At 39.8% G+C, this 17,295-nt stretch overlaps 2 protein-coding genes across 2 annotated transcripts in view; one reads left to right on the top strand and one right to left on the bottom strand.

Annotated features, from left to right (window-relative positions):
* Window positions 1-1,479: 1,479 nt before the first annotated feature.
* Window positions 1,480-8,509, bottom strand: LOC115167269 (copper transport protein ATOX1). Its single transcript, XM_029721518.1, has 4 exons — window positions 8,356-8,509; window positions 2,609-2,681; window positions 2,072-2,228; window positions 1,480-1,937 (listed from the first exon to the last, which is right to left on the bottom strand). Exons 1-3 carry the CDS (start codon window positions 8,362-8,364, stop codon window positions 2,101-2,103), a joined length of 210 nt encoding a protein of 69 aa, XP_029577378.1. The 5' UTR covers window positions 8,365-8,509; the 3' UTR covers window positions 1,480-1,937; window positions 2,072-2,100.
* Window positions 8,510-8,657: 148 nt separating this feature from the next.
* The window catches only part of LOC115167262 (proton-coupled amino acid transporter 1), a 38,523-nt gene continuing 29,885 nt past the window's right edge, over window positions 8,658-17,295 (top strand). Inside the window, exon 1 of the mRNA XM_029721506.1 lies at window positions 8,658-9,334. The gene's annotated coding sequence lies outside the window, so the exon portion shown is untranslated. The remainder of the gene's footprint in view (window positions 9,335-17,295) is intronic.

A 17,295-nucleotide genomic window follows, 5' to 3' on the forward strand; every position in this document is an offset into this window, starting at 1 on the left:
CATCAAAACTCCAAACTAAAATAATATGTTACTCATCAAATCTCCAAACTAAAATAATATGTTACTCATCAAAACTCCAAACGAAAATAATATGTTACTCATCAAAACTCCAAACTAAAATAATATGTTACTCATCAAAACTCCAAACTATAATAATATGTTACTCATCAAAACTCCAAACTAAAATAATATGTTACTCATCAAAACTCCAAACGAAAATAATATGTTACTCATCAAAACTCCAAACTAAAATAATATGTTACTCATCAAAACTCCAAACTAAAATAATATGTTACTCATCAAAACTCCAAACTAAAATAATATGTTACTCATCAAATCTCCAAACTAAAATAATATGTTACTCATCAAAACTCCAAACTAAAATAATATGTTACTCATCAAAACTCCAAACTATAATATGTTACTCATCAAAACTCCAAACTAAAATAATATGTTACTTATCAAAACTCCAAACCAAAATAATATGTTACTCATCAAAACTCCAAACTAAAATAATATGTTACTCATCAAAACTCCAAACTAAAATAATATGTTACTCATCAAAACTCCAAACGAAAATAATATGTTACTCATCAAAACTCCAAACTAAAATAATATGTTACTCATCAAAACTCCAAACTATAATATGTTACTCATCAAAACTCCAAACTATAATATGTTACTCATCAAAACTCCAAACTATAATAATATGTTACTCATCAAAACTCCAAACTAAAATAATATGTTACTCATCAAAACTCCAAACTATAATATGTTACTCATCAAAACTCCAAACGAAAATAATATGTTACTCATCAAAACTCCAAACTAAAATAATATGTTACTCATCAAAACTCCAAACTATAATATGTTACTCATCAAAACTCCAAACTATAATATGTTACTCATCAAAACTCCAAACTATAATAATATGTTACTCATCAAAACTCCAAACTAAAATAATATGTTACTCATCAAAACTCCAAACTATAATATGTTACTCATCAAAACTCCAAACTAAAATAATATGTTACTCATCAAAACTCCAAACTATAATATGTTACTCATCAAAACTCCAAACTATAATATGTTACTCATCAAAACTCCAAACTATAATATGTTACTCATCAAAACTCCAAACTAAAATAATATGTTACTCATCAAAACTCCAAACTATAATATGTTACTCATCAAAACTCCAAACTATAATATGTTACTCATCAAAACTCCAAACTATAATATGTTACTCATCAAAACTCCAAACTATAATATGTTACTCATCAAAACTCCAAACTATAATATGTTACTCATCAAAACTCCAAACTAAAATATGTTACTCATCAAAACTTGTATGCGGCCCCCTTTTATTTTATTATTGCATTTGCAAATTAGCAGTATTTTCTTGGGATAACAAACAGCTCTTTAGGACGGCCTTCCGTAGATGGTTTGACTGTGTGTGAAAATAAAAAAGAGCACAGGTGCCTAGAACCACCTTATTTATTTGACATGTGGGTAAACATGAACAATATTCAGACAGTGAAAGGAAACCTGTAATACAGGATGGTTTCCCCCACAAATCAACATGAATTACAATAGGTGCTTTCATTAAGACAAAGCAGAGACAGCGATCTTACATCATTTCATTTCCCTGCAGTAAAGTGAACCCATATAGATACATGATATATTTAATTCTGCGCATCAATCACACTGGATGTTCATAGTGGATGCGTCCCAAAAGGGTACTCTATTCCGTATATAGTGCCCTACTTTGGACCTGGGCCTTTACAGTGCCATTTGGGACACAACAATAATAGTGCTTAATTTAACTGAAAGTGGACAGCTTGGCAGTGCAAGCTCATTCCAGTGGTCCATGAAGACATGCCAGCAAGGGTTCTTTCTTCTCAATGATCATCCTTCATATCAGCACCAACCAACAGCTAACACACAGAGACATGAACACAATTAGGGTAAAACAGGTTGCGTTGGTGAGAAGAGGAAAGAGCTGTAGGGATGGATGGGAAGTTTGGTCAATATTGAATTGATTGTCACTTAATATATTTAGAGAGTTCACCTGTTCTATAAAGAAAAGAGGATGATTCATCACTTGGGGCCGATGTAGTTAGCTGCCTTTCCAGTCTTCTTAAGTGTTTCCAGAAGCACGTCCGTGTCCTTGTCAGACTCAATGAAAACCTTCTTGTTGGGGAGGTCGATGTCAAATTGAACACCACCTTACGCCAACAAATAAGACAGAAAGAGAAAAAACAATTTTAGCAAGCCAGTCAATATGACACAAGTACTCAATATTTGCTGAATTTAGCTAAACCAAAGCACACCATTCTCAACAAAGTGTGTGTGTCTGTTGTTTAACAGATGTTCCAGAAAGCTGGATTTGCTGTGACATTTAGCTACTCACCCAGTTTATTGAGGACTCGGGTGACATTTAGCTTCTCACCCAGTTTAATGAGGACTCGGGTGACATTTAGCTACTCACCCAGTTTAATGAGGACTCGGGTGACATTTAGCTTCTCACCCAGTTTATTGAGGACTCGGGTGACATTTAGCTACTCACCCAGTTTAATGAGGACTCAGGTGTCATTTAGCTACTCACCCAGTTTATTGAGGACTCGGGTGACTGCCCCAGAGCATCCCTCACATGTCATGTCCACAAAGAATTCGTGCTTCTGTGGGAATAATTCACAAAATGATTCATATTCCAGGGGTTGTGTGTCATTCTCATGCTAGTATGGGACAGCTAACCAATTAGCAAGCAATGACTAGCTAAGCTAGCTAGCTATGTATTAGTTTGATTAAATCAGGCTGCAATACACAATTCATTGGCGTATACAGCCTTAAACTAATGCCTACAAAATCATGTAAATGTTCCTTACAAGCCAGAATGTTGAATAAAATCACATTTAAACTTACTCTACATCGGTTGTCTGTGTGGTTTAATTTGTTCTTCAGCTGCTTGAAATTTGAGACAAAATATCTACAGGAAAGTATTGTTTACCTATAGAGCCCCACAATGGAGATGTCATAATACCCATAAAATCTAGCGGTCAAACAGGGAAATGGTTCCAATCGTTTTTCCAATAAGGGATTTTAGAAACACTTAAAATAAGGGCTGTGTTTCGTGTAGGCTTACCCTGGAGTGACGTCTTGATAACCATGTAAATCTCTCTCGGACAAGGTGACTTTTATCAATATATTCGGCTCTATTTACTCTCAGATTTGAACATGCTAATTAGCATCAAAGTAGACATAATTCAAAACTTCAAATTCCTGCAAGCTCCTGCACGTCATCTCTAGCCGACACCTTTGCTAACAGGTATTGTGTCAATTTAAAACTTGCACAAGACAGTTCACAGAATTGTTTATTTAAAGTAATGTAGCCAATTTATTAATTACTACATTTAGCTAACATTAGATAGTTAATCCAGAGATTCTTACCTTTGCCTGATTTGTCAGTCTCGTCCATAGCATCATGGTATTTGTAGTTCTTTATAATAGCCACATTAGCAGCTAATTAGCATTTCATTTTTTGGGGGGTAAATACAGGCGAATATATTTATAAAAGTCGCCTTGTCCTAAAGATATTTGCACGGTCATCAAAACGTCACACCAGGGTAAGCCTACACGAAACACAACCATTTACCTGTTTGACTGTTAGGTTTTATGGGCATTATGACTCATACTGTGGTACTCTATATGGTTCGTTAGGCACCGAGGTAAAATTAGTTTTATATTGGATATTCTGTTCTCTCATCAATAGCTATGGAACCAAGCGTGCCATGCCATGACAACCAAAGTAGTATATTCTGAATAAGCGGAGGATAGAGAATGTTCCACACCTTTTTTTGTGTGAACTTTGAATTAAAATTTGTTTTAGTGGATTTCAATCTTCGAAAACATCTCAATTTCAAAAAGTTTTTTCCCCACAGGAAAGTATACTTTACCTGAACCAGTATGTCTGTTAGAGACATCTCTAATACTCAGAAAGCTCAGATTCAAACTCCCATTCACCAGATCTGCAAGAGTTATGTGAAAATACTTTTGTTGATCACTAAATATGGAGTTTCACTGAGCAACTATCTTCATTTACTCCCTTAAGGCCGGTATGTACTTAAAAAATGTTTTCTAAAAATGCCTATTCGGCACCTCCATTCACTCATTACTGCCACACAAAGGTTGGAAGTCTACAACAGCTGAATAGGTGCAAAATAGGCATTTTTTTCAGTTGCTTGTACACTAAGCAAAAGTATAAACACAACATGTAAAGTGTTGGTCCCATGTTTCATCGGCTGAAATAAAAGATCCGAAAGATTTTCCATACGCACAAAAATATTATTTCTCTCAGATTTTGTGCACAAATGTGTTTACATCCCTGTTAGTGAGCATTTTATCCTTTGTCAAGATAATCCATACACTTGACAGGTGTGGCATATCAAGAAGCTTGTGCTGGGGACAATAAAAGACCACTGTAAAATGGGCAGTTTTGTCACACAGATGTCTCAAGTTGAGGGAGCGCGCCATTGGCATGCTGACTACAGGAATGTCCACCAGAGCTGTACGTTCGCAGACCACGTAACCACGCCAACCCAGGACCTCTACAATTGGCTTCCTCACCTGCGGGATCTTCAGAGGGGGGAGGGGTGCTGAGGAGTATCTATTCTTCTTCTTCTTCTGTCGGTTTTATGGCGGACTACAACCCAAAAACTGGAAGGGTAAAAAAAAAAAAGGTAAAAATAAAATCGATACGTGATAGTGAAGCTAACTTAATCCACCCAAATAAAAATAGCACATTGACAAAACAAATCTCCCACTTCTTCCATCTTTCAATTCTCCATATGTCCCTTCTCAGGGCCTGACAGGGTGGTACGGCTTGTGACAATATTCCATGTAACTCCTCCGCCGAGAAATATTTCAGTTCCAGGAACCGCTCCGCCGCATCCACAATTATATCTATTTTCCTGAACCTTCTCTCCACCTTCGCAGTACCATTAATCACCATAGCTATAAAGGCCACAAAGTCCACCTTCTTAACCTTTAAAACAGGCCTGGGCAACTCCAGTCCTCGGGGACCTGATTGATGTCACACTTTTGTCCCAGCCCAGCTAACACACCTGACTCCAATAATCAACTAATCATGATCTTCAGTTAAAAATGCAATTAGTTTAAATCAGGTGTGTTTGCTAGGGATGGGGGAAAAGTGTGACACGAATCAGGCTCCCGAGGACTGGAGTTGCCCAGGCCTGCTTTTAAATACCTGTTGGTAAAAGGCAACCACTAAAGCCTGCAGTGAAGGTGTCCAACACCATGGACTCTTCAGGAGCACCATTCAAACCCTCAACCCTTTTAACAGCTGTTGCATATGAAATGCTCTGGACAGCCCTGTCTTTGGGCACCTCATTGTCTTTCCTTCTTGTGGGGCATTCCAAAGACGTGTCTTCATGGTTCCCACCACAGTTACGACATGTCACGTTTTCATCACTTTTAAAACACATGACATTATCTTTTCCACAACTTGGACATCTTGGCTTCTCATTCTGCAAACACTTGCTACATAACCAAAAGCTTCACAGTGATCACACTGCAATGGTCTTGGAATAAATGCTTTGACTCTGTAGTTTATAGAGTGCATTCGGAAAGTATTCAGACCCCTTGACTTTTGCCATATTTTGTTACGTTACAGACTTATTCTAACATGGATTAAATTATTTATTTTCCCCTCATCAATCTAAAACACAATAACCCATAATGACAAAGCAAAAACAGGTTTATACAATTTTTTGGCAAGTGTATTACAAATAAAAAAAACGAAATATTCAGACCCTTTACTCAGTACTTTGTTGAAGCACCTTTGGCAGCGATAACAGCCTCAAGTTTCCTTGGGTATGACGCTACAAGCTTGGCACACCTGTATTTGGGGAATTTCTCCCATTCTTCTCTGCAGATCTTCTCAAGCTCTGTCAGGTTGGATGGGGAACGTCGCTGCACAGCTATTTTCAGGTGTTCGATCGGGTTCAAGTCCAGGTACTGGCTGGGTCACTCAAGGACATTCAGAGACTTGTCCTGAAGCCACTCCTGCGTTGTCTTGGTTGTGTGCTTAGGGTCGTTGTCCTATTGGAAGGTGAACCTTCGCCCCAATCTGAGATCCTGAGACCTCTGGAGCAGGTTTTCATCAAGGATCTCTCTGTACTTTGCTCCGTTCATTTTTCCCTCGATCCCGACTAGTCTCCCAGTCCCTTTCGCTGAAAAACGTCTCAGACACGAGACGTATGTGGCAGGGTCTACAGACAATCACGGACTACAAAAGGAAAATTAGCCATGTTGCGGACACCGACGTCTTGCTCCTGGACAAGCTAAACAGTTTATTTGCCTGCTTTGAGGATAACACAGCTCCACCGACGCCGGCCCGCTACCAAGGACTGTGGGCTCTCCTTCTCCGTGGCCGATGCGAGTAAGACATTTAAATGTGTTAACCCTCGCAAGGCTGCTGGCCCAGACGGCATCCCTAGCCACATCCTCAGAGCATGCACAGACCAGCTGGTTGGTGTGTTTACGGATATATTCAATCTCTCCCAATTCCAGTCTGCTGTCTCCACATGCTTCAAGACGGCCACAATTGTTCCTGTACCCAAGAATGCAAAACTGAACTAAATGACTATTGCCCTGTAGCACTCACCTCTGTCATCATGAAGTGCTTTGAGAGACTAGTCAAGGATCAATTCACCTCCATCTTACCTGCCACCCTAGACCCACTTAAATTTGCTTACTGCCCCAATAGGTCCACAGACGATGCAATCGCCATCACACTGCCCTATCCCATGTGGACAAGAGGAATACCTATGTAAGAATGCTGTTCATTGACTATAGCTCAGCATTCAACACAATAGTACTCTCCAAGCTCATCATTAAGCTCGGGGCTCTGGGTCTGAACCCCGCCCTGTGTAACTGGGTCCTGGACTTCCTGATGGGCCGCACCCAGGTGGTGAAGGTAGGAAACAACACCTCCACTTCGCTGATCCTCAACACTGGGGCCCCACAAGAGTGCATGCTCAGCCCCCTTCTGTATTCCGTTCACCCATGACTGCATGGCCACGCATGCCTCCAACTCAATCATCAAGTTTGCAGACGACACAACAGTAGTAGGCTTGATTACCAACAATGACGAGACAGCTTACAGGGAGGAGGTGAGGGTTACGGGAGTGTGGTGCCGTGAAAACAACCTCTCACTCAACATCAACAAAACAAAGACGATCGTGGACTTCAGGAAACAGCAGAGGGAGCATCCCCCCATCCTCATCGACGGAGAAGGTAGAAAGTTAAGTTCCTTGGCGTACACATCACTGACTAACTGAAATGGTCCACCCACACAGACAGTGTGGTGAAGAAGGCGCAACAACGCATCACCGGGGGCAAACTACCTGCCCTCCATGACACCTACAGCACCCGATGTCGCAGGAATGCCAAAAAGATCATCAAGGACAACAACCACCCGAGCCACTGCCTGTTCACCCCGCTATCATCCAGAAGGTGAGGTCAGTACAGGTGCATCAAAGCGGGGACGGAGAGACTGAAAAACAGCTTCTATCTCAAGGCCATCAGATGGAACACTAGTCACTTTAATAATGTTTACATATCTTGCATTACTCATCTCATGTATATACTGTATTCTATTCTACTGTATCTTAGTCTATGCCGCTCTGACATTGCTCCTCCACATATACATATATATATTGTTTATTTTAACCTTTATTTAACTAGGCAAGTCAATTAAGAACAAATTATTATTTACAATTACGGCCTACACCGGCCAAACCCGGACGACGCTGGGCCAATTGTGCGCTGCCCTATGGGACTCCCAATCACGGCCGGTTGTGATACAGCCTGGAATCGAACCAGGGTGTCTGTAGTGACGCCTCAAGCACTGAGATGCAGTGCCTTAGACCGCTGAGAATGGAGCCCCATTTATATATTCTTAATTCCATTCCTTACTTAGATTTGTGTATATTGGGTATATGTTGTGTAATTGTTAGATTACTTATTAGATATTGCTGCACTGTCGGAACTATAAGCACAAGCATTTCGCTACAGGTAAACTAGTTCCTTTCCTGTGGATATTTTGTCTCATGGACAAACCGCACAGACAACCGGTAGACTACGTGTAAATATAATTATATATATATATATATATATATATATATATATATAATATAATTGTATTAAACGTTCTGGCCTGTAAGGAACATTTACACGATTTTGCAGGCATTCGTTTCAGGCTGTATATGTATCAAAGCACTGCAATCTAAGCACCAGCTAGCTACTTAACTATGTAACAATAACATATCTTACGGTCGTCATGTTGCTGTTGCGGTTGAGTGCAAGATCAATTGACTTTCGCCTCTTTCAAAGCTTGCACGACTAACTAGGTAGTGAATGTGTTGCTACCGGGCTAGCAACATCAAAGTTAGGGACCATCAACACTTTGCTAGATATTGGTGAATGTAACTTTGCATTTTGAGGCAAAATTCATATGTATAACGTTAGTGGGATAAGAGCACAATTGTACTGACTAATATCATTATTTTTCAGAACACTTTACAATTAAATTATTTTGGGAGAAGTCATTTTTTTCCCATAGCTACATTGCTACAGGTAACTTATCCAGATCCCTTAATATGTCACACCGGAATGCGGAAGTTGTTTCATTCTGTTTGGAACGTTTTGGAATTCTTTTTTTTTTGTTGAATCTGCTACAATTTATCCAAATATGAAACAATGACAGAGTTCCTAAAAAAGTGACACACGATGTCACAATATCGATAGATTCTGTCGCGGATTTGTATTTTATTTTTCATATTATTAACAAAAAAACTTTAAAAAAACTAGCCCAGCCTTCTCCATGGGCGAACACCGCAGCGCTTACGCTTGTATCAACTTGGCCAATGAAATATTTGTGGTGATGTTTCACACCAGACAATCGGCATCATTTCAGGACTAACGATAATTGACTTAGCTAGTTTTAATGGAAATAGATAGTTTGCGTAACAAAGACAGCTAACAAGCTACAAAATCAAGTGTCCAACATTCGGTCAGCTGACATCCGCCATCTTTCCCAGATCATGTGACCAAACTACCTTTGTTCCGGTAGTGGTCTTCAAATAGCTAGCATTAGCACTTCACTCGTATTGTACAGAGATCGCCTTTTCCCCTCTCACATCAACTACAATATCGACGTGCATAATAGGAAAAATACTGCTCTGCCAAGAGATGCTCCTACAGCGAACTCCTTTGATGTAACACTACCGAGGCAGGAATCACCGTTTTACAGGTGAGTTATCGTGAATTAATCGTAGATAACGAGCTAGTTAACGTTACTTAGACAGGGATTGGAACATGCGAAAACAAACTGATTGGTGTTTTGTCTACTAACGTTAACCAGCTGGAGGTGGTGTAGCTGTAATATGTGATCAAACAATGATGTTGATATAGGCTAGCTTGGCTAACGAATACAGCTCCAAACCGAACGGTTTCTAATGATGGCTTTGAGACCTTGCAACAACAAAAAAACATCACTGTTTTGAAACGGCAGTAAAGGTGTAATGGCTACTTAACTGCAGTCGACTGTGGTATTTTGGACGCAGTAATTGCAGAATGTAATTTTTTTGAGGGGGGTAAGTGCGTCTAAAGTGCCGTACCTAACTAACGTTATACCTATAGCTTATTTTTGTCAGCTAGTAAATTAAGCGGGTAGTTGTGGTTAAGTAGCTAACTGACAGCTACTGTGCCAAAGCCCTTTTGTAGGTACTTCTGTTAATTGATTGATCAATGAATGTCCTTGTTGTGTCCAGATAAATGAGTAATGACGTCTGACGAAATACTGTGCCAGTTTCTTCAACATTTTAGGCTAATCCAGGCATGTTTATATTCAGATGTAAATCAAGGGCTAATGGCATGTCCATGCAGTTTTCAAACAGTGGACAGGTAACTGCTAAAATAGAGGTGTGTTTCTGACACACCAGATCTCAGCTAGGGCTGGGCGATATATCAAATGTAATGTTTTTTTGCACAATATTTCAAATGCCTGTATGCAAGAATCAAAAAATAATTATTATGAGTGTTTATGTCGGCTTGCTCTCATGTTGTGTTTTTGGCCTCGTCTCCTTCCCCTGCCACTCACAAAATCTAATCAAATTTTATTTGCCACATGCCTCGTAAACAACGGGTGTGTAGACTAACAGTGAAACACTGACATACTGGCCCTTTTCCAACAGTGCAGTGTTAAAGGTAAACACAGAGAGAAATAATAATAGGAATAAATCCACACTGAGTAACGATAACTTGGCCATATACACAGGGCACCAGTACTGAGTCCATGTGCAAGGGTACTAGGTCATTGAGATGGATATGTACGTATAAGTAGGGATAAAGTGACTAGGCGACAGGATAGATTTTTATTTTTCACCATTATTTAACCAGGTAGGCAGGTTGAGAACAAGTTCTCATTTACAATTGTGACCTGGCCAAGATAAAGCAAAGCAGTTCGACACATACAACAACACAGAGTTACACATGGAGTAAAACAAACATACAGTCAATAATATAGTAGAAAAATAAGACTATATACAATGTGAGCAAATGAGGTGAGATAAGGGAGGTAAAGGCAAAAAGGCCATGGTGGCAAAGTAAATACAATATAGCAAGTAAAACACTGGAATGGTAGATTTGCAGTGGAAGAAAGTGCAAACTAGAAATAATGGGGTGCAAAATAAATAAATACAGTAGGGGAAGAGGTAGTTATTTGGGCTAAATTATAATAGGCAGTAGCGCATGTTGATGACTCAAAATAGGTATTGCAAAAATGGTCGACACAGATAGTCCGGGTAGCTATTGGTTAAATAGTTAATCAATAGTTAAATCCTTTAGAAATGTTTAATGATCTATAGGCCCATGCTGAATCTTTTCAGCCTCCTGAGGGGGAAGAGGTGTTGTCATGGCCTCTTCATGACTGTTGCATTGAGACTTTTTTTTTTAGGGGGTAGATCAGCTTTAATATTTGTGGCTTTTATCAATGTAATTGTCTGCATCATTTCCAATCCCCCAGATTTAAAAAAATAAAATGGATATTTTATTTATTTTCCCCTAACCACCCTTTCCCTAATTGGAGTAAACTAATGGACAACAACTCTTAAGCTTCTACTTCCAGCTTATACATACTATATACATTTTAAGGACAGTCTATTTTGCAATAGTTATCTTTTGTTAGTTTTTTAGGCCCATTCAGCCTCCCTCAACCCCTCCCATCTCTGAAGACCATCCAGTTTTGATTTTAACTGTGATGTTTCAAAAAGGTTCAGAACCTGTATATATTTTCCATGAGTCCTTTTTATTAGTTTATTTTTAGTCCCACCCTTGAGAAATAATTTTACTGTAATGGAGGAGAAGTTGACCTTTCTACTGATAGCCTTTTTTAAGTCTCAACTCCTCAAATGATGTGCAGAGCAAACACTACTACAACGGGCGTATCAATGAACATTGATTCTGGAAAATGAATCCTCAGTTTGTCTTGCACAGCATTGAGGTAACATGTACCGCTAGCAGCATTTTAGCCAAAGACTGTTATCCTAGCTCTCTAGTCTATTTTTAGAAATGTGCTGTAAGCACAGTTTTATTTAAGGATTTGGCTACTCGTTATCATTCTGAGAAATGTGGTAGGCCACTTGATTTCAACATCTGAACAAAGTGGACAGGTTAGCATTTTGTTCAAACAGTTGGAGATGGCCAGAAGGGTGGCCATAATTCAACTGTTCTTCCTGGTTAACTAGCAAATAGATCCAAGTTGGTTAAACTTGAAATATAAAGATTAGCTGGCTACTTATTAGAAATGGGGCTTGTTTTTGAGAGAGTGTTTATGAGATCTGTGTTAGTTTTCTATAATGCCTGCTATAAGAAGTTAGTAAATATTAGTGAGTGTCCATTATGCATGATTCTGGTTAAATTTATAACATAAAGGGCATTTTCATAGACTTGAAAGTGAGATTAGTAATTATTGCAAAAATGCAGGTTGAACTATTTTGATAAAATAATTTAATTATTGGGTCTTAAGGTTGTGGAAGGCTAATATTTAGCCTAGGTATTACTTCACAAGCGCTGAATTCATTTAGAATTTCGCTGACTGTTTGAAATGCATTATATTTTACCTTTGTTCATTGTATAACAAAGCTTATTTAGAGAGAACATACAAAAAGAGATATTGTAAATTGCCTCTAAATTAGAAAAACTAAAATGTATTATTAGGCCATATCACCCAGCTCTACTCAACCTAGTTGAACACATTTGGGAGATTCTGGAGCAGCACCCGAGACAGCATTCTCCACCACCATGAACAAAACGCAGGTTGTCATTTATTGTCATGAGTCTTGCCTTGGAGGCAGTTCTGCAGAGTTGTCATAAAATCAGATTTTATACCTAAACATGAACTACACTGCTAGCTCTAATGCCTAACCTCAAATTAAGACCAAAAATATAATTTAATGAGTTTTTACAATATAGACCATTTTTGCTTTGCAGTTGGCACATCTAGAAGAAACCGTTCAGTTCTGCTTCCAGGGCAAGAGTTATTACAATAAACATCAACCTGACAATTTCTTGTGGAATAGAGTTCCAGAGGAATACCACCTGTCAGACAGAGACTAGTTAGAGGAATATCACCTGTCAGACAGAGACTAGTTAGAGGAATACCACCTGTCAGTTAGCATACAGAGACTAGTTAGAGGAATACCACCTGTCAGTCAGCATACAGAGACTAGTTAGAGGAATATCACCTGGCAGACAGAGACTAGTTAGAGGAGAGGAATAGTCTTCCACCTATCAGACAGCGTGGAAGTAGCTCTTCAAAAAGTCCGTAGGCTACAGTAGTGTAACCTGCTTTTGTCAGCCCAGTCATTGGTCAGCCCAGTCATTGGTCAGCCCAGTCATAGCGCAACAAATAACAATTCTAAATGTAATTGTGATTTAAACTTTGTTGGCCACAATTTAAAAGGAGCTATTTTTATTTCTTAATTGGAGGAAGGCCCTAAAATTGTCAGTCTCCAGTCACTGTAGTCATAGACTGTTCTCTCTGCTACCGCACAGCAAGCAGTACCGGAGCGCCAAGTCTAGGTCAAAAAGACTTCTTAACAGCTTCTACCCCCCCCCCCCCCCCCCAAGCCATAAGACTCCTTCCTGAACAGCTAATCAAATGGCTACCCAGACTATTTGCATTCCCCCCTCTTTACGCTACTCTCTGTTTATCTTTGCATAGTCACTTTAACTCTACCTACAGTTGAAGTCGGAAGTTTACATACACCTAGGTTGGAGTCATTAAAACTCGTTTTTCAACCACTCCACAAATTTCTTGTTAACAAACTATAGGTTTGGCAAGTCTGTTAGGACATCTACTTTGTGCATGACACAAGTAATTGTTCCAACAATTGTTTACAGACAGATTATTTCACTTATTCACTGTATCACAATTCCAGTGGGTCAGAAGTTTATAAACAGCTTGGGAAATTCCAGAAAGTGATGTCATGGCTTTAGAAGCTTCTGATAGGCTAATTGACATCATTTGAGTCAATTGGAGGTGCACCTGTGGATGTATTTCAAGGCCTACCTTTGAACTCGGTGCCTCTTTGCTTGACATCATGGGAAAATCAAAAGAAATCAGCCAAGACCTCAGAAAAAGTCTGGTTCATCCTTGGTAGCAATTTCCAAATGCCTGAAGGTACCACGTTCATCTGTACAAACAATAGTACGCAAGTATAAACACCATGAAACCATGCAGCCATCATACCGCTCAGGAAGGAGATGGGTTCTGTCTCCTGGAGATGAACGTACTTTGGTGCGAAAAGTGCAAATCTATCCCAGAACAACAGCAAAGGACCTTGTGAAGATGCTGGAGGAAACGGGTACAAAAATATCTATATCCACAGTAAAACGAGTCCTATATCGACATAACCTGAAAGGCCGCTCAACAAAGAAGAAGCCACTTCTCCAAAACCACCATTAAAAAAAGTCAGACTATGATTTGCAACTGCACATGGGGACAAAGATTGTACTTTTTGGAGAAATGTCCTCTGGTCTAATGAAACACAAATAGAACTGTTTGGCTATAATGACTATTGTTATGTTTGGAGGAAAAAGGGGGAGGCTTGCAAGCCGAAGAACACCATCCCAACCGTGAAGCACGGGGGTGGCAGCATCATGTTGTGGGGGTGCTTTGCTGCAGGAGGGACTGGTGCACTTCACAAAATAGATGGCATCATTAGGATGGAAAATGATGTGGATATATTGAAGCAACATCTCAAGACATCAGTCAGGAAATTAAAGCTTGGTCGCAAATGGGTTTTCCAAATGGACAATGACCCCAAGCATACTTCCAAAGTTGTGGCAAAATGGCTTAAGGACAACAAAGTCAATGTATTGGAGTGGCCATCACAAAGCCCTGACCTCAATCCTATGGAACATTTGTGGGCAGAAATGAAAAAGCGTGTGTGAGTAAGGAGGCCTACAAACCTGAGTCAGTTACACCAGCTGTGTCAGGAGGAATGGGCCAAAATTCACCCAACTTATTGGAGAAGCTTGTGGAAGGCTACCCAAAACGTTTGACCCAAGTTAAACAATTTAAAGGCAATGCTACCAAATACTAATTGAGTGTATGTAAACTTCTGACCCACTGGGAATGTGATGAAATAAATAATTATCTCTATTATTCTGACATTTCACATTGTTAAAATTAAGTGGTGATCCTAACTGACCTAAGACAGAGATTTATTACTAGGATTAAATGTCAGGAATTGTGAAACTGAGTTTAAATGTATTTGGCTAAGGTGTATGTAAACTTTCGACATCAACTGTACATATTACTTCGACTAACCGGTGCCCCCGCTCATTGACTCTGTACCGGTACCCCCTGTATATAGCCTCGCTATTGTTATTTTACTGAAGCTCTTTAATTATTTGTTACTTTTATTTTTTACTTATCTTTTTTGTACTGTTCTTTCGTTGCTCAGAAGCCAAAGGCTCAATCCTAGTCATATTAGCAACCCATGCTAGCTGTTTCTAACAGAGATTTTAATCTATCGCAACTGCTCGCATTAGGTTAAGAATGGTGTTTTCCGCGAATTGCATTTTGGTAAATGTTTGAAAATGATGTTTTATTAGCAGCTTCATTACAGGAGTTGCATGTTCAATAACAGGCTATACCCTTTTGAACTGTAAGACGATAGGCTTGTTATTGTTGCATGTTTCCATTTAAGCGCTTAATGAAAAATGTATGTTACTTGTAGGCATGCATAGTATCAGAGAAGAGGCAAAGCGAGAGGTTTCACTCTCGACTAAATTTGTCCAAAATACACCTGCTTGTTGAACATCTCATTCCAAAATCATGGGCATTAATATTTTTGCTGCTATAACAGCCTCCACTCTTCTGGGAAGGCTTTCCACTAGATGTAGGAACATTGCTGCGGGGCCTTGCTTCCATTCAGCCACAAGAGCATTAGTGAGGTGATGTTGGGCGATTAGCCCTGGCTCGCATTTGGCGTTCCAATTTATCCCAAAGGTGTTTGATGTGGTTGAAGTCAGGGCTCTGTGCAGGCCAGTCAAGTTCTTCCACACTGATCTCGAAGAACCATTTCTGTATGGGCCTCGCTTTGTGCGCGGTGGCATTGTCATGCTGAAACAGGAAAGGGCCTTCCTCAAACTATTGCCACAAAGTTGGAAGCACAGAATCGTCCAGAATGTCATTCTATACTATAGCGTTCCCTTCACTTGAAATAAGGGGCCCAAACCATGAAAAACAGCCACAGACCATTATTCCTCTTCCACCAAACTTTACAGTTGGCACTACTATGCATTGGTGCAGGTAGTGTTCTCCTGGCATCCACCAAACCCAGATTCGTCCGTCGGACTGCCAGATGGTGAAGCGTGATTGTCACGCAAGAGAACACATTACTACTGCTCCAGAGTCCAATGGCGGCGAGCTTTATACCAGTCCAGCCGACGCTTGGCATTGCGCATGGTGATCTTAGGCTTGTGTGCGGCTGCTCGGCCATGGAAACGCATTTCATGAAGCTCCCGACGAACAGTTCTTGTGCTGACGTTACTTCCAGAGGCAGTTTGGAACTCGGCAGTGAGTGTTGCAATTGAGGACAGACGGTTTTTACACGCTACGCACTTCAGCACTCAACGGTTCTGTGAGCTTGTGTGGCCTACCACTTCGCGGCTGAGCCATTGTTGCTCCTAGACGTTGGAAAGGTGGCATCATATGACAGTGCCTCGTTGACTGTCACTGAGCTCTTCAGTAAGGCCGTTCTACTGCCAATGTTTGTCTATGGAGATTGCATGGCGGTGTGCTCGATTTTTGTATTTTTTTTTATACACCTGTCAGCAAAGGGTGTTGCTGAAATAGCCGACTCCACTAATTTGATGGGGTGTCCACATACTTTTGTGTATATGTTGAGCCTATCCCAGAGCTGAACCTCTAAACTGTCTGTATAACTGAGTCTATAAGGTCCAGTTCTGTGTTTTAATTGCATCATCTGTAGAACTGTGCAGTTTCCACGTCAGAAGTGACTTTCTTATTTGCATTTCATCATAACCTGCAACAAAGTAAATCATTACTGACAACATTCAGCAAATTGTATTGCTTCATGACCGATAGGTGAGAGGTCACAAGGTTGCATCTATGAATATAGTGTCCTAGCTAAGAAGGGTATCATCTCCTAGCTATGAATCTTCAATGCAAGATCATTTTCTATGTTCCTCCAACCAGGAACAAAAAAAAAGAACTGTTCTTGATTGTCTAAAAAAAATTATAAATATTGATTTAGGTTTAATAGCCAATTTAAAAACTCACTTGACTACTTGTCTAAGTTGTTCTTCATCACACATGGTAGCACATTGTGCTGCTAATAACTTCCTGTCCACCACTCCCCTGAGGGAGGGAACTGATGTATGTACGTAGGCCTACATGTGTTGACAAAGAACTTGACGTTAAAACCAAGCCCTGGAATGTTGTCACATGAGAGAGACAACAAAATATCAAAGTCACACTTTTTTTTAGGAGAACAGAATGTAGCCTGCCTCGTTGCTTTTTCAGAACAGGAGAACAGAATGTAGCCAGCCTCGTTGCTTTTTCAGAACAGGAGAACAGAATGTAGCCAGCCTCGTTGCTTTTTCAGAACAGGAGAACAGAATGTAGCCTGCCTCGTTGCTTTTTCAGAACAGGAGAACAGAATGTAGCCTGCCTCGTTG

This window comes from Salmo trutta, chromosome 3 (assembly GCF_901001165.1).
Source record: "Salmo trutta chromosome 3, fSalTru1.1, whole genome shotgun sequence".
In the NCBI taxonomy this organism is placed as follows: Eukaryota; Metazoa; Chordata; class Actinopteri; order Salmoniformes; family Salmonidae; genus Salmo; species Salmo trutta.

Bases quoted from the DNA above. Each gene is read 5' to 3' on its own strand.
- LOC115167269 (XM_029721518.1), bottom strand. The intron at 2,229-2,608 runs GTGAGTAGCTAA...TGTTGGCGTAAG, and splicing joins CCGAGTCCTCAATAAACTGG to GTGGTGTTCAATTTGACATC.